Genomic DNA, 15,932 nt, shown 5'->3' with positions numbered 1-15,932 from the left:
GCAGCCATACAGGATGCTGTCAATTTGCCTAAGTTAATGTTTTTTAAATGTATTTTATAGGTGTGAAGCCATTACTTCCAGCTGGTTTTGTCAGACCAATTGAAATGCAGTTCAATGGAAAAGCACCATAGCAGGTAAATGTCGCATCTATTTTGTAAGCAAACTTTCTAAATCACTGGGAACATATAATATATGAAATTGAGATGGGGGTGTGAGGGGGGAGAGAGAGAGAGAGAGAGAGAGAGAGAGAGAGAGAGAGAGAGAGAGAGAGAGAGAGAGAGAGAGAGGCATGCAGGGGAAGAGAAGGGAAGGAGAATGCATAGCGAGTAGAGGTGGGGAGGATGAAAAAGAGATGGTTAGGTTGAGAAACACACTGTGACTGATGCCTAATGGAAGTCCTCTGTTACTGCTTCGAGAGCTCGACACTACACATGTCATTCACCAGTTGAGGGCATTATGACCCTCATCACCACCATAATCATCATTCACCGTATCATCCGCAAGCCAGAAAAGAGGGCACAGACACACATCTCTCCACATTCAGAGCAGAGGAGAGGAGAGAAGAGAGGAAGAAAGGAGAGGAGGAGAGGAGTTAAACGCAGAGAGCAGCTCCCTCATACTAAACCCTGTGTTCAGAGTCGTCTTATGAGAGCGAGGAGAGAGAAAATGGGACAAATGGAGGAGGAAATGGCGATAGAAAGATGAGAGGAAGAGAGAGAAAAGAAGATAGAAATGGGAGGAGAGAGAAATGAGAGATACATTAATAATATAAAGAGAGAGAGAGAGAGAGAGAGAGAGAGAGAGAGAGAGAGAGAGAGAGAAGAGAGAGAGAGAGAGAGAGAGAGAGAGAGAGAGAGAGAGAGAGAGAGAGAGAGAGAGAGAGAGAGAGAGAGAGAGAGAGAGAGAGAGAGAGAGAGAGAGAGAGACATCCCCTCAACTGACATAATTGCCACAAAAGCAATTTCACAACTTAATTTGTATGGCTTTATTTTTAGTGTGCATATTAATGATGAATACTGCTGCAGCCCATTACAGCGCTAGCTCCCACTTCATCACAAGCGCACCTGATCAATTCTCTCTCCGAGCCACACTCAAAACAAAGAGAGAGAGCCCACGTTTAAAGAGGCAGGAGCCTTTCTGGATGGACGGACTCAAGCGTTTTTTTTGCGGCGCCTCAACTCACAACGTTTGTGATGGAAAATAAAGCGAGAAAAAAAAGGACGTTATACAAAGAGAGAGAAAGGCAATACATAACTGAAAGTCTGTATGAGTGAGTGAGTATGAGTTAATACATGGTATGGAAAGGGACTGAGTGACAGAGTGAGAGTCAGTGTAAGGTCAGATCAGGTGTAGTGCGGTCCCTCTGGATGAGTCCGTAGTGCAGTGGGGGTCCGTCCCCAGGCTGTCAATCAGGCGTCTCTGACTGACTGACTGACTGACTAGAAGAGACTGTGTAGTGTGGTACCTCTGGATGCGTCCGTGGTGCCATCTGTACCCAGTCCCAGGTTGTCGGTCTGGTCCCTCTGCCAGGCATCTTTAACGGCAGACTTCAACACCTCCCGGTTGTCCAGGTCCTGGAGGGGTCTGTAGTTGTTTCTCAGGTATTCTACCGACTTCACATGGTCCTGCTGCTCCGTGGTGAAGATTGAGTAGAACGCCTCCAGCTAGACACAGAGAGAGAGAGGGAGCAAGAGAGAGAGATATAGTCTTCGGTAAGGCATGAGCGGGTGTGTTTGCGTGTGTGTTGGGTGGAAGGGGTGTCCCTGAAGTAAAGGACATGAACGGGCTGCTGTTCCGCTCAACTGGCCCGAGGAGAGTGGAACATTTCAATGGGCCCAATTTGCTGACATGGATCGCTTTGACTGATTTCCTACAGAGCGCTGTAATGACTACACATTAAAGATCGTCTGGAATCATGGACACACAGAAAAATGAATTACAGATTCATAAGAGACCATCTGTAAATGCCATAAAACATCGCGGAACACAGTCAATACTTTCCATCCCCCTAACCAATACAGAACAAAGGATTTGTCCTCTGCTGCAAGTTTATGGACATATCTCATCCGGAGCTCTTCAAATATGTACTGTACACTCGAGGAAATAATATGTGGATATGTCAATACATGTGTGTATAACCAAGTGTTGGACATACAGTACAAAGACATTAAACAGCCCTGGTTTGGTGCGTAATAGTCAACCTGGTGTCAGAGGGGATTTAAAAGCCTGCACCACCATGGGTGCAAGTTTTGGTTCTTGCCCTAGCACTACACAGCTGATTCAAATAACCAACCCATCGTCAAGATTAGATTATTTGAATCAGCTGTGTAGTGCAAAAAACTAAACGTGCACCCATAGGGGGCCCGAGGACAGAGTTTGGGATAGCCTGCTATAGAAAGTACAAGCATATGGGGAAAGAGTAGTTTTGGCTGCGACGGAGGTTACTGTATAGAGAAGGTTTTCAAGATGTTTGGAGGAGCTGTGCTTTGTGGTAATTTGGCCAGGTTCCGGTGGAGTTTTCTATGCGGGCTAAACTGAAATGCAACACTTCAGTGTAGATCTGATCATGGATGTGGTGGCATTTCGGGGAAGCCCAAGAGCCATGCTTTCTTTGGAGGGGTGGATTGAGGATTTTGCTCAACAGAGAAGTATATATATTTTTTTGATCTTAAAATCAATGTTGTCACAGTTGCTTCTTGTTGAAGAGGCAGCTGCTAACGTTAGCTTGCTGTAGCTAGCAATTGTCTTCCTCCGTATCTGAATGAATTTGTGGCTATTTCTTTCGATCTGGCAAAATAAGAGAGCTTGATTTTGTTTGTGTAATGCCATATGTCGATAACATAGCTAAGTTTGTCACTGGTGTGGGCAAGTAAATATCCTAAACCTAGTCAGCTAGACGGTGATAGCCACAAGCTAAAACCGGGGAGAGAGGGAGGAGATAATTAACTTCCTGTTTAATCTAATCTGCTGTTAGCTTGCTAATGTTCACTCAAATACTTATTTCCACATGTAATTGAGCTTTGTATTCTATAAAGAGTGTAATTGTGTGAATATTGTAGAAAAATCATCACAGCCATTATCGATACTAAAAAGTGAAGTTCCACCTTCAGTTTACCATGTACAGTAGGCTACAGGCAATATGTTCCTCCACCATGTACAGTAGGCTACAGGCAATATGTTCCTCCACCATGTACAGTAGGCTACAGGCAATATGTTCCTCCACCATGTACAGTAGGCTACAGGCAATATGTTCCTCCACCATGTACAGTAGGCTACAGGCAATATGTTCCTCCACCATGTACAGTAGACTACAGACAATATGTTCCTCCACCATGTACAGTAGACTACAGACAATATGTTCCTCCACCATGTACAGTAGACTACAGACAATATGTTCCTCCACCATGTACAGTAGGCTACAGACAATATGTTCCTCCACCATGTACAGTAGACTACAGACAATATGTTCCTCCATGTACAGTAGGCTACAGACAATATGTTCCTCCACCATGTACAGGTAGTTCCTCCACATTGTACAGGTTACAGGCAATATGTTCCTCCACCATGTACAGTAGGCTACAGGCAATATGTTCCTCCACCATGTACAGTAGGCTACAGGTTCCTCCACATGTACATACAGTAGGCTACAGACAATATGTTCCTCCACCATGTACAGTAGGCTACAGACAATATGTTCCTCCACCATGTACAGTAGGTTACAGACAATATGTTCCTCCACCATGTACAGTAGGCTACAGGCAATATGTTCCTCCACCATGTACAGTAGGCTACAGGCAATATGTTCCTCCACCATGTACAGTAGGCTACAGGCAATATGTTCCTCCACCATGTACATAGGCTACAGGCAATATGTTCCTCCACCATGTACAGTAGGCTACCACCATGTACAGTAGGCTACAGGCAATATGTTCCTCCACCATGTACAGTAGGTTACAGGCTACAGGCAATATGTTCCTCCACCATGTACAATAGGCTACAGGCAATATGTTCCTCCATCATGTACAGTAGACTACTCCAATATGTTCCTCCACCATGTACAATAGGCGACAGGCAATAAGTTCCTCCACCATGTACAGTAGGCTACAGGCAATAAGTTCCTCCACCATGTACAGTAGGCTACAGGCAATATGTTCCTCCACCATGTACAGTAGGCTACAGGCAATATGTTCCTCCACCATGTACAGTAGGCTACAGGCAATATGTTCCTCCACCATGTACAGTAGACTACAGACAATATGTTCCTCCACCATGTACAGTAGACTACAGGCAATATGTTCCTCCATCATATACAATAGGCTACAGGCAATAAGTTCCTCCATCATGTACAGTAGACTACAGGCAATATGTTCCTCCATCATATACAATAGGCTACAGGCAATAAGTTCCTCCATCATGTTCCTCCACATGTACAGACTACAGGCAATATGTTCCTCCATCATATACATAGGTTACAGGCAATAAGTTCCTCCATCATGTACAGTAGACTACAGGCAATATGTTCCTCCATCATATACAATAGGCTACAGGCAATAAGTTCCTCCATCATGTACAGTAGACTACAGGCAATATGTTCCTCCATCATATACAATAGGCTACAGGCAATAAGTTCCTCCATCATGTACAGTAGACTACAGGCAATATGTTCCTCCATCATATACAATAGGCTACAGGCAATAAGTTCCTCCATCATGTACAGTAGACTACAGGCAATATGTTCCTCCATCATATACAATAAGCTACAGGCAATAAGTTCCTCCATCATGTACAGTAGACTACAGGCAATATGTTCCTCCATCATATACAATAGGCTACAGGCAATATGTTCCTCCACATTGTAGAGTAAGCTACAGGCAATATGTTCCTCCACCATGTACAGGCAATATGTTCCTCCACCATGTACAGTAGGTTACAGACAATATGTTCCTCCACCATGTACAGTAGGCTACAGACAATATGTTCCTACACCATGTACAGTAGGTTACAGACAATATGTTCCTCCATCATGTACAGTAGGCTACAGACAACATGTTCCTCCACATTGTACAGTAGGCTACAGATAATATGTTCCTCCACCATGTACAGTAGGCTACAGACAATATGTTCCTCCACCATGTACAGTAGACTACAGACAATATGTTCCTCCACCATGTACAGTAGGCTACAGATAATATGTTCCTCCACCATGTACAGTAGGCTACAGACAATATGTTCCTCCATCATGTACAGTAGGCTACAGACAATATGTTCCTCCACATTGTACAGTAGGTTACAGGCAATATGTTCCTCCACCATGTACAGTAGGCTACAGACAATATGTTCCTCCATCATGTACAGTAGGCTACAGACAATATGTTCCTCCACCATGTACAGTAGGCTACAGGCAATATGTTCCTCCACCATGTACAGTAGGTTACAGGCAATATGTTCCTCCACCATGTACAGTAGGCTACAGGCAATATGTTTGTACCGCCTCCACCATGTACAGTAGGTTACAGACAATATGTTCCTCCACCATGTACAGTAGGCTACAGACAATATGTTCCTCCACCATGTACAGTAGGCTACAGGCAATATGTTCCTCCACCATGTACAGTAGGTTACAGACAATATGTTCCTCCATCATGTACAGTAGACTACAGACAATATGTTCCTCCCATACAGACAATATGTTCCTCCATCATGTACAGTAGACTACAGACAATATGTTCCTCCACATTGTACTGTGCTACAGACAATAGTTCCTCCACCATGTACAGTAGGCTACAGACAATATCTTCCTCCACCATGTACAGTAGGCTACAGGCAATATGTTCCTCCACCATGTACAGTAGGTTACAGGCAATAAGTTCCTCCACCATGTACAGTAGGTTACAGGTTCCTCCACCATGTACAGTAGGCTACAGGCAATAAGTTCCTCCACCATGTACATTAGGCTACAGACAATATGTTCCTCCACCATGTACAGTAGGCTACAGGCAATAAGTTCCTCCATCATGTACAGTAGACTACAGGCAATATGTTCCTCCATCATATACAATAGGCTACAGGCAATATGTTCCTCCACATCCAGCTACAGGCAATATGTTCCTCCACCATGTACAGTAGGTTACAGGCAATAAGTTCCTCCACCATGTACAGTAGGCTACAGACAATATGTTCCTCCACCATGTACAGTAGGCTACAGGCAATAAGTTCCTCCACCATGTACAGTAGGCTACAGGCAATATGTTCCTCCATCATATACAATAGGCTACAGGCAATATGTTCCTCCACATTGTAGAGTAAGCTACAGGCAATATGTTCCTCCACCATGTACAGTAGGCAACAGGCAATAAGTTCCTCCACCATGTACAGTAGACTACAGGCAATAAGTTCCTCCACCATGTACAGTAGACTACAGACAATATGTTCCTCCACCATGTACAGTAGGCTACAGGCAATATGTTCCTCCACCATGTACAGTAGGTTACAGGCAATACGTTCCTCCACATTGTACAGTAGGTTACAGGCAATATGTTCCTCCACCATGTACAGTAGGCTACAGGCAATATGTTCCTCCACCATGTACAGTAGGTTACAGACAATATGTTCCTCCACCATGTACAGTAGGCTACAGGCAATATGTTCCTCCACCATGTACAGTAGGTTACAGGCAATATGTTCCTCCACCATGTACAGTAGGCTACAGGCAATATGTTCCTCCACCATGTACAGTAGGTTACAGACAATATGTTCCTCCACCATGTACAGTAGGCTACAGACAATATGTTCCTCCACCATGTACAGTAGGTTACAGACAATATGTTCCTCCATCATGTACAGTAGGCTACAGACAATATGTTCCTCCACATTGTACAGTAGGCTACAGACAATATGTTCTTCCACCATGTACAGTAGGTTACAGACAATATGTTCCTCCATCATGTACAGTAGGCTACAGACTATGTTCCTCCACATTGTACAGTAGGTTACAGGCAATATGTTCCTCCACCATGTACAGTAGGTTACAGACAATATGTTCCTCCACCATGTACAGTAGGCTACAGGCAATATGTTCCTCCACCATTACATGTTACAGACAATATGTTCCTCCACCATGTACAGTAGGCTACAGACAATATGTTCCTCCACCATGTACAGTAGGTTACAGACAATATGTTCCTCCATCATGTACAGTAGGCTACAGACAATATGTTCCTCCACATTGTACAGTAGGCTACAGACAATATGTTCCTCCACCATGTACAGTAGGCTACAGACAATATGTTCCTCCACCATGTACAGTAGGCTACAAACAATATGTGCCTCCACCATGTACAGTAGGTTACAGACAATATGTTCCTCAACCATGTACAGTAGGCTACAGACAATATGTTCCTCCACCATGTACAGTAGGTTACAGACAATATGTTCCTCCACCATGTACAGTAGGCTACAGGCAATATGTTCCTCCATCATGTACAGTAGACTACAGACAATATGTTCCTTCACCATGTACAGTAGGCTACAGGCAATATGTTCCTCCACCATGTACAGTAGGCTACAGACAATATGTTCCTCCACCATGTACAGTAGACTACAGGCAATATGTTCCTCAACCATGTACAGTAGACTACAGGCAATATGTTCCTCCACCATGTATAGTAGACTACAGGCAATATGTTCCTCCACCATGTACAGTAGACTACAGGCAATATGTTCCTCCCCATGTACAGTAGGTTACAGACAATATGTTCCTCCATCATGTACAGTAGGCTACAAGACAATATGTTCCTCCACATTGTACAGTAGGCTACAGACAATATGTTCTTCCACCATGTACAGTAGGCTACAGGCAATATGTTCCTCCACCATGTACATCCACCATGTACAATAGGCTACAGGCAATATGTTCCTCCACCATGTACAGTACAGGCAATAGGCTACAGACAATATGTTCCTCCACCATGTACAGTAGCTACAGACAATATGTTCCTCCACCATGTACAGTAGGCTACAGACAATATGTTCCTCCACCATGTACAGTAGGTTACAGACAATATGTTCCTCCACCATGTACAGTAGGCTACAGACAATATGTTCCTCCATCATGTACAGTAGACTACAGACAATATGTTCCTCCACCATGTACAGTAGGCTACAGGCAATATGTTCCTCCACCATGTACAGTAGACTACAGGCAATATGTTCCTCCATCATATACAATAGCCTACAGGCAATATGTTCCTCCATCATGTACAGTAGGTTACAGACAATATGTTCCTCCACCATGTACAGTAGACTACAGGCAATATGTTCCTCCACCATGTACAGTAGGCTACAGACAATATGTTCCTACACCATGTACAGTAGGTTACAGACAATATGTTCCTCCATCATGTACAGTAGGCTACAGACAACATGTTCCTCCACATTGTACAGTAGGCTACAGATAATATGTTCCTCCACCATGTACAGTAGGCTACAGACAATATGTTCCTCCATCATGTACAGTAGGCTACAGACAATATGTTCCTCCACCATGTACAGTAGGTTACAGACAATATGTTCCTCCACCATGTACAGTAGGCTACAGGCAATATGTTCCTCCACCATGTACAGTAGGTTACAGACAATATGTTCCTCCACCATGTACAGTAGGCTACAGACAATATGTTCCTCCACCATGTACAGTAGGTTACAGACAATATGTTCCTCCATCATGTACAGTAGACTACAGACAATATGTTCCTCCACATTGTACAGTAGGCTACAGACAATATGTTCCTCCACCATGTACAGTAGGCTACAGACAATATGTTCCTCCACCATGTACAGTAGGCTACAGGCAATATGTTCCTCCACCATGTACAGTAGGTTACAGGCAATAAGTTCCTCCACCATGTACAGTAGGTTACAGGCAATAAGTTCCTCCACCATGTACAGTAGGCTACAGACAATATGTTCCTCCACCATGTACAGTAGGCTACAGATATGTTCCTCCACCATGTACAGTAGACTACAGACAATATGTTCCTCCACCATGTACAGTAGGCTACAGGCAAAATGTTCCTCCACCATGTACAGTAGGCTACAGACAACATGTTCCTCCACATTGTAGAGTAAGCTACAGGCAATATGTTCCTCCACCATGTACAGTAGACTACAGACAATATGTTCCTCCACCATGTACAGTAGGCTACAGGCAATATGTTCCTCCACCATGTACAGTAGGTTACAGACAATATGTTCCTCCACCATGTACAGTAGGTTACAGACAATATGTTCCTCCATCATGTACAGTAGGCTACAGACAACATGTTCCTCCACATTGTACAGTAGGCTACAGATAATATGTTCCTCCACCATGTACAGTAGGCTACAGACAATATGTTCCTCCATCATGTACAGTAGGCTACAGACAATATGTTCCTCCATCATGTACAGTAGGCTACAGACAATATGTTCCTCCACATTGTACAGTAGGTTACAGGCAATATGTTCCTCTACCATGTACAGTAGGTTACAGACAATATGTTCCTCCACCATGTACAGTAGGCTACAGGCAATATGTTCCTCCACCATGTACAGTAGGTTACAGACAATATGTTCCTCCACCATGTACAGTAGGCTACAGACAATATGTTCCTCCACCATGTACAGTAGGTTACAGACAATATGTTCCTCCATCATGTACAGTAGACTACAGACAATATGTTCCTCACATTGTACAGTAGGCTACAGACAATATGTTCCTCCACCATGTACAGTAGGCTACAGACAATATGTTCCTCCACCATGTACAGTAGGCTACAGGCAATATGTTCCTCCACCATGTACAGTAGGTTACAGGCAATAAGTTCCTCCACCATGTACAGTAGGCTACAGGCAATAAGTTCCTCCACCATGTACATTAGGCTACAGACAATATGTTCCTCCACCATGTACAGTAGGCTACAGGCAATAAGTTCCTCCATCATGTACAGTAGACTACAGGCAATATGTTCCTCCATCATATACAATAGGCTACAGGCAATATGTTCCTCCACATTGTAGAGTAAGCTACAGGCAATATGTTCCTCCACCATGTACAGCAGGTTACAGACAATATGTTCCTCCACCATGTACAGTAGGCTACAGACAATATGTTCCTACACCATGTACAGTAGGTTACAGACAATATGTTCCTCCATCATGTACAGTAGGCTACAGACAACATGTTCCTCCACATTGTACAGTAGGCTACAGATAATATGTTCCTCCACCATGTACAGTAGACTACAGACAATATGTTCCTTCACCATGTACAGTAGGCTACAGGCAATATGTTCCTCCACCATGTACAGTAGGCTACAGACAATATGTTCCTCCACCATGTACAGTAGACTACAGGCAATATGTTCCTCAACCATGTACAGTAGACTACAGGCAATATGTTCCTCCACCATGTATAGTAGACTACAGGCAATATGTTCCTCCACCATGTACAGTAGACTACAGGCAATATGTTCCTCCCCCATGTACAGTAGGTTACAGACAATATGTTCCTCCATCATGTACAGTAGGCTACAGACAATATGTTCCTCCACATTGTACAGTAGGCTACAGACAATGTTCTTCCACCATGTACAGTAGGCTACAGGCAATATGTTCCTCCACCATGTACATCCACCATGTACAATAGGCTACAGACAATATGTTCCTCCACCATGTACAGTAGGCTACAGACAATATGTTCCTCCACCATGTACAGTAGCTACAGACAATATGTTCCTCCACCATGTACAGTAGGCTACAGACAATATGTTCCTCCACCATGTACAGTAGGTTACAGACAATATGTTCCTCCACCATGTACAGTAGGCTACAGGCAATATGTTCCTCCATCATGTACAGTAGACTACAGACAATATGTTCCTCCACCATGTACAGTAGGCTACAGGCAATATGTTCCTCCACCATGTACAGTAGACTACAGGCAATATGTTCCTCCATCATATACAATAGCCTACAGGCAATATGTTCCTCCATCATGTACAGTAGGTTACAGACAATATGTTCCTCCACCATGTACAGTAGACTACAGGCAATATGTTCCTCCACCATGTACAGTAGGCTACAGACAATATGTTCCTACACCATGTACAGTAGGTTACAGACAATATGTTCCTCCATCATGTACAGTAGGCTACAGACAACATGTTCCTCCACATTGTACAGTAAGCTACAGATAATATGTTCCTCCACCATGTACAGTAGGCTACAGACAATATGTTCCTCCATCATGTACAGTAGGCTACAGACAATATGTTCCTCCACATTGTACAGTAGGTTACAGGCAATATGTTCCTCCACCATGTACAGTAGGTTACAGACAATATGTTCCTCCACCATGTACAGTAGGCTACAGGCAATATGTTCCTCCACCATGTACAGTAGGTTACAGACAATATGTTCCTCCACCATGTACAGTAGGCTACAGACAATATGTTCCTCCACCATGTACAGTAGGTTACAGACAATATGTTCCTCCATCATGTACAGTAGACTACAGACAATATGTTCCTCCACATTGTACAGTAGGCTACAGACAATATGTTCCTCCACCATGTACAGTAGGCTACAGACAATATGTTCCTCCACCATGTACAGTAGGCTACAGGCAATATGTTCCTCCACCATGTACAGTAGGTTACAGGCAATAAGTTCCTCCACCATGTACAGTAGGTTACAGGCAATAAGTTCCTCCACCATGTACAGTAGGCTACAGACAATATGTTCCTCCACCATGTACAGTAGGCTACAGATATGTTCCTCCACCATGTACAGTAGACTACAGACAATATGTTCCTCCACCATGTACAGTAGGCTACAGGCAAAATGTTCCTCCACCATGTACAGTAGGCTACAGACAACATGTTCCTCCACATTGTAGAGTAAGCTACAGGCAATATGTTCCTCCACCATGTACAGTAGACTACAGACAATATGTTCCTCCACCATGTACAGTAGGCTACAGGCAATATGTTCCTCCACCATGTACAGTAGGTTACAGGCAATACGTTTCTCCACATTGTACAGTAGGTTACAGGCAATATGTTCCTCCACCATGTACAGTAGGTTACAGACAATATGTGCCTCCACCATGTACAGTAGGTTACAGACAATATGTTCCTCCATCATGTACAGTAGGCTACAGACAACATGTTCCTCCACATTGTACAGTAGGCTACAGATAATATGTTCCTCCACCATGTACAATAGGCTACAGACAATATGTTCCTCCATCATGTACAGTAGGCTACAGACAATATGTTCCTCCACATTGTACAGTAGGTTACAGGCAATATGTTCCTCTACCATGTACAGTAGGTTACAGACAATATGTTCCTCCACCATGTACAGTAGGCTACAGGCAATATGTTCCTCCACCATGTACTGTAGGTTACAGACAATATGTTCCTCCACCATGTACAGTAGGCTACAGACAATATGTTCCTCCACCATGTACAGTAGGTTACAGACAATATGTTCCTCCATCATGTACAGTAGACTACAGACAATATGTTCCTCCACATTGTACAGTAGGCTACAGACAATATGTTCCTCCACCATGTACAGTAGGCTACAGACAATATGTTCCTCCACCATGTACAGTAGGCTACAGGCAATATGTTCCTCCACCATGTACAGTAGGTTACAGGCAATAAGTTCCTCCACCATGTACAGTAGGCTACAGGCAATAAGTTCCTCCACCATGTACATTAGGCTACAGACAATATGTTCCTCCACCATGTACAGTAGGCTACAGGCAATAAGTTCCTCCATCATGTACAGTAGACTACAGGCAATATGTTCCTCCATCATATACAATAGGCTACAGGCAATATGTTCCTCCACATTGTAGAGTAAGCTACAGGCAATATGTTCCTCCACCATGTACAGTAGGTTACAGACAATATGTTCCTCCACCATGTACAGTAGGCTACAGACAATATGTTCCTACACCATGTACAGTAGGTTACAGACAATATGTTCCTCCATCATGTACAGTAGGCTACAGACAACATGTTCCTCCACATTGTACAGTAGGCTACAGATAATATGTTCCTCCACCATGTACAGTAGGCTACAGACAATATGTTCCTCCATCATGTACAGTAGGCTACAGACAATATGTTCCTCCACATTGTACAGTAGGTTACAGGCAATATGTTCCTCCACCATGTACAGTAGGTTACAGACAATATGTTCCTCCACCATGTACAGTAGGCTACAGGCAATATGTTCCTCCGCCATGTACAGTAGGTTACAGACAATATGTTCCTCCACCATGTACAGTAGGCTACAGACAATATGTTCCTCCACCATGTACAGTAGGCTACAGACAATATGTTCCTCCACCATGTACAGTAGGTTACAGACAATATGTTCCTCCATCATGTACAGTAGACTACAGACAATATGTTCCTCCACATTGTACTGTAGGCTACAGACAATATGTTCCTCCACCATGTACAGTAGGCTACAGACAATATGTTCCTCCACCATGTACAGTAGGCTACAGGCAATATGTTCCTCCACCATGTACAGTAGGTTACAGGCAATAAGTTCCTCCACCATGTACAGTAGGTTACAGGCAATAAGTTCCTCCACCATGTACAGTAGGCTACAGGCAATAAGTTCCTCCACCATGTACAGTAGGCTACAGGCAATAAGTTCCTCCACCATGTACATTAGGCTACAGACAATATGTTCCTCCACCATGTACAGTAGGCTACAGGCAATAAGTTCCTCCATCATGTACAGTAGACTACAGGCAATATGTTCCTCCATCATATACAATAGGCTACAGGCAATATGTTCCTCCACATTGTAGAGTAAGCTACAGGCAATATGTTCCTCCACCATGTACAGTAGGTTACAGGCAATAAGTTCCTCCACCATGTACAGTAGACTACAGACAATATGTTCCTCCACCATGTACAGTAGGCTACAGGCAATATGTTCCTCCACCATGTACAGTAGGTTACAGGCAATAAGTTCCTCCACCATGTACAGTAGACTACAGACAATATGTTCCTCCACCATGTACAGTAGGCTACAGGCAATATGTTCCTCCACCATGTACAGTAGGTTACAGGCAATACGTTCCTCCACATTGTACAGTAGGTTACAGGCAATATGTTCCTCCACCATGTACAGTAGGCTACAGGCAATATGTTCCTCCACCATGTACAGTAGGTTACAGATAATATGTTCCTCCACCATGTACAGTAGGCTACAGGCAATATGTTCCTCCACCATGTACAGTAGGTTACAGGCAATATGTTCCTCCACCATGTACAGTAGGCTACAGGCAATATGTTCCTCCACCATGTACAGTAGGTTACAGACAATATGTTCCTCCACCATGTACAGTAGGTTACAGGCAATATGTTCCTCCACCATGTACAGTAGGCTACAGGCAATATGTTCCTCCACCATGTACAGTAGGTTACAGACAATATGTTCCTCCACCATGTACAGTAGGCTACAGACAATATGTTCCTCCACCATGTACAGTAGGTTACAGACAATATGTTCCTCCATCATGTACAGTAGGCTACAGACAATATGTTCCTCCACATTGTACAGTAGGCTACAGACAATATGTTCCTCCACCATGTACAGTAGGCTACAGACAATATGTTCCTCCATCATGTACAGTAGGCTACAGACTATATGTTCCTCCACATTGTACAGTAGGTTACAGGCAATATGTTCCTCCACCATGTACAGTAGGTTACAGACAATATGTTCCTCCACCATGTACAGTAGGCTACAGGCAATATGTTCCTCCACCATTACATGTTACAGACAATATGTTCCTCCACCATGTACAATAGGCTACAGACAATATGTTCCTCCACCATGTACAGTAGCTACAGACAATATGTTCCTCCACCATGTACAGTAGGTTACAGACAATATGTTCCTCCACCATGTACAGTAGGCTACAGGCAATATGTTCCTCCATCATGTACAGTAGACTACAGACAATATGTTCCTCCACCATGTACAGTAGGCTACAGGCAATATGTTCCTCCACCATGTACAGTAGACTACAGGCAATATGTTCCTCCATCATATACAATAGCCTACAGGCAATATGTTCCTCCATCATGTACAGTAGGTTACAGACAATATGTTCCTCCACCATGTACAGTAGACTACAGGCAATATGTTCCTCCATCATATACAATAGCCTACAGGCAATATGTTCCTCCATCATGTACAGTAGGTTACAGACAATATGTTCCTCCACCATGTACAGTAGACTACAGGCAATATGTTCCTCCACCATGTACAGTAGGCTACAGACAATATGTTCCTACACCATGTACAGTAGGTTACAGACAATATGTTCCTCCATCATGTACAGTAGGCTACAGACAACATGTTCCTCCACATTGTACAGTAGGCTACAGATAATATGTTCCTCCACCATGTACAGTAGGCTACAGACAATATGTTCCTCCATCATGTACAGTAGGCTACAGACAATATGTTCCTCCACATTGTACAGTAGGTTACAGGCAATATGTTCCTCCACCATGTACAGTAGGTTACAGACAATATGTTCCTCCACCATGTACAGTAGGCTACAGGCAATATGTTCCTCCACCATGTACAGTAGGTTACAGACAATATGTTCCTCCACCATGTACAGTAGGCTACAGACAATATGTTCCTCCACCATGTACAGTAGGTTACAGACAATATGTTCCTCCATCATGTACAGTAGACTACAGACAATATGTTCCTCCACATTGTACAGTAGGCTACAGACAATATGTTCCTCCACCATGTACAGTAGGCTACAGACAATATGTTCCTCCACCATGTACAGTAGGCTACAGGCAATATGTTCCTCCACCATGTACAGTAGG

The 15,932-nt window shown here is 43.5% G+C and overlaps 1 protein-coding gene across 1 annotated transcript in view; it reads right to left on the bottom strand.

Moving 5' to 3' along the window:
* The window catches only part of LOC118388806 (receptor-type tyrosine-protein phosphatase gamma-like), a 309,742-nt gene that overhangs the window by 48,887 nt on the left and 244,923 nt on the right, over positions 1-15,932 (bottom strand). Inside the window, exon 8 of the mRNA XM_035778287.2 lies at positions 1,466-1,664. Coding sequence (XP_035634180.1) covers positions 1,466-1,664 — 199 coding nt within the window. The remainder of the gene's footprint in view (positions 1-1,465; positions 1,665-15,932) is intronic.

The sequence above is a fragment of the Oncorhynchus keta genome, chromosome 10, assembly GCF_023373465.1.
Source record: "Oncorhynchus keta strain PuntledgeMale-10-30-2019 chromosome 10, Oket_V2, whole genome shotgun sequence".
Lineage (NCBI taxonomy): Eukaryota > Metazoa > Chordata > Actinopteri > Salmoniformes > Salmonidae > Oncorhynchus > Oncorhynchus keta.
This window is presented reverse-complemented; position numbering and strand designations above follow the sequence as displayed.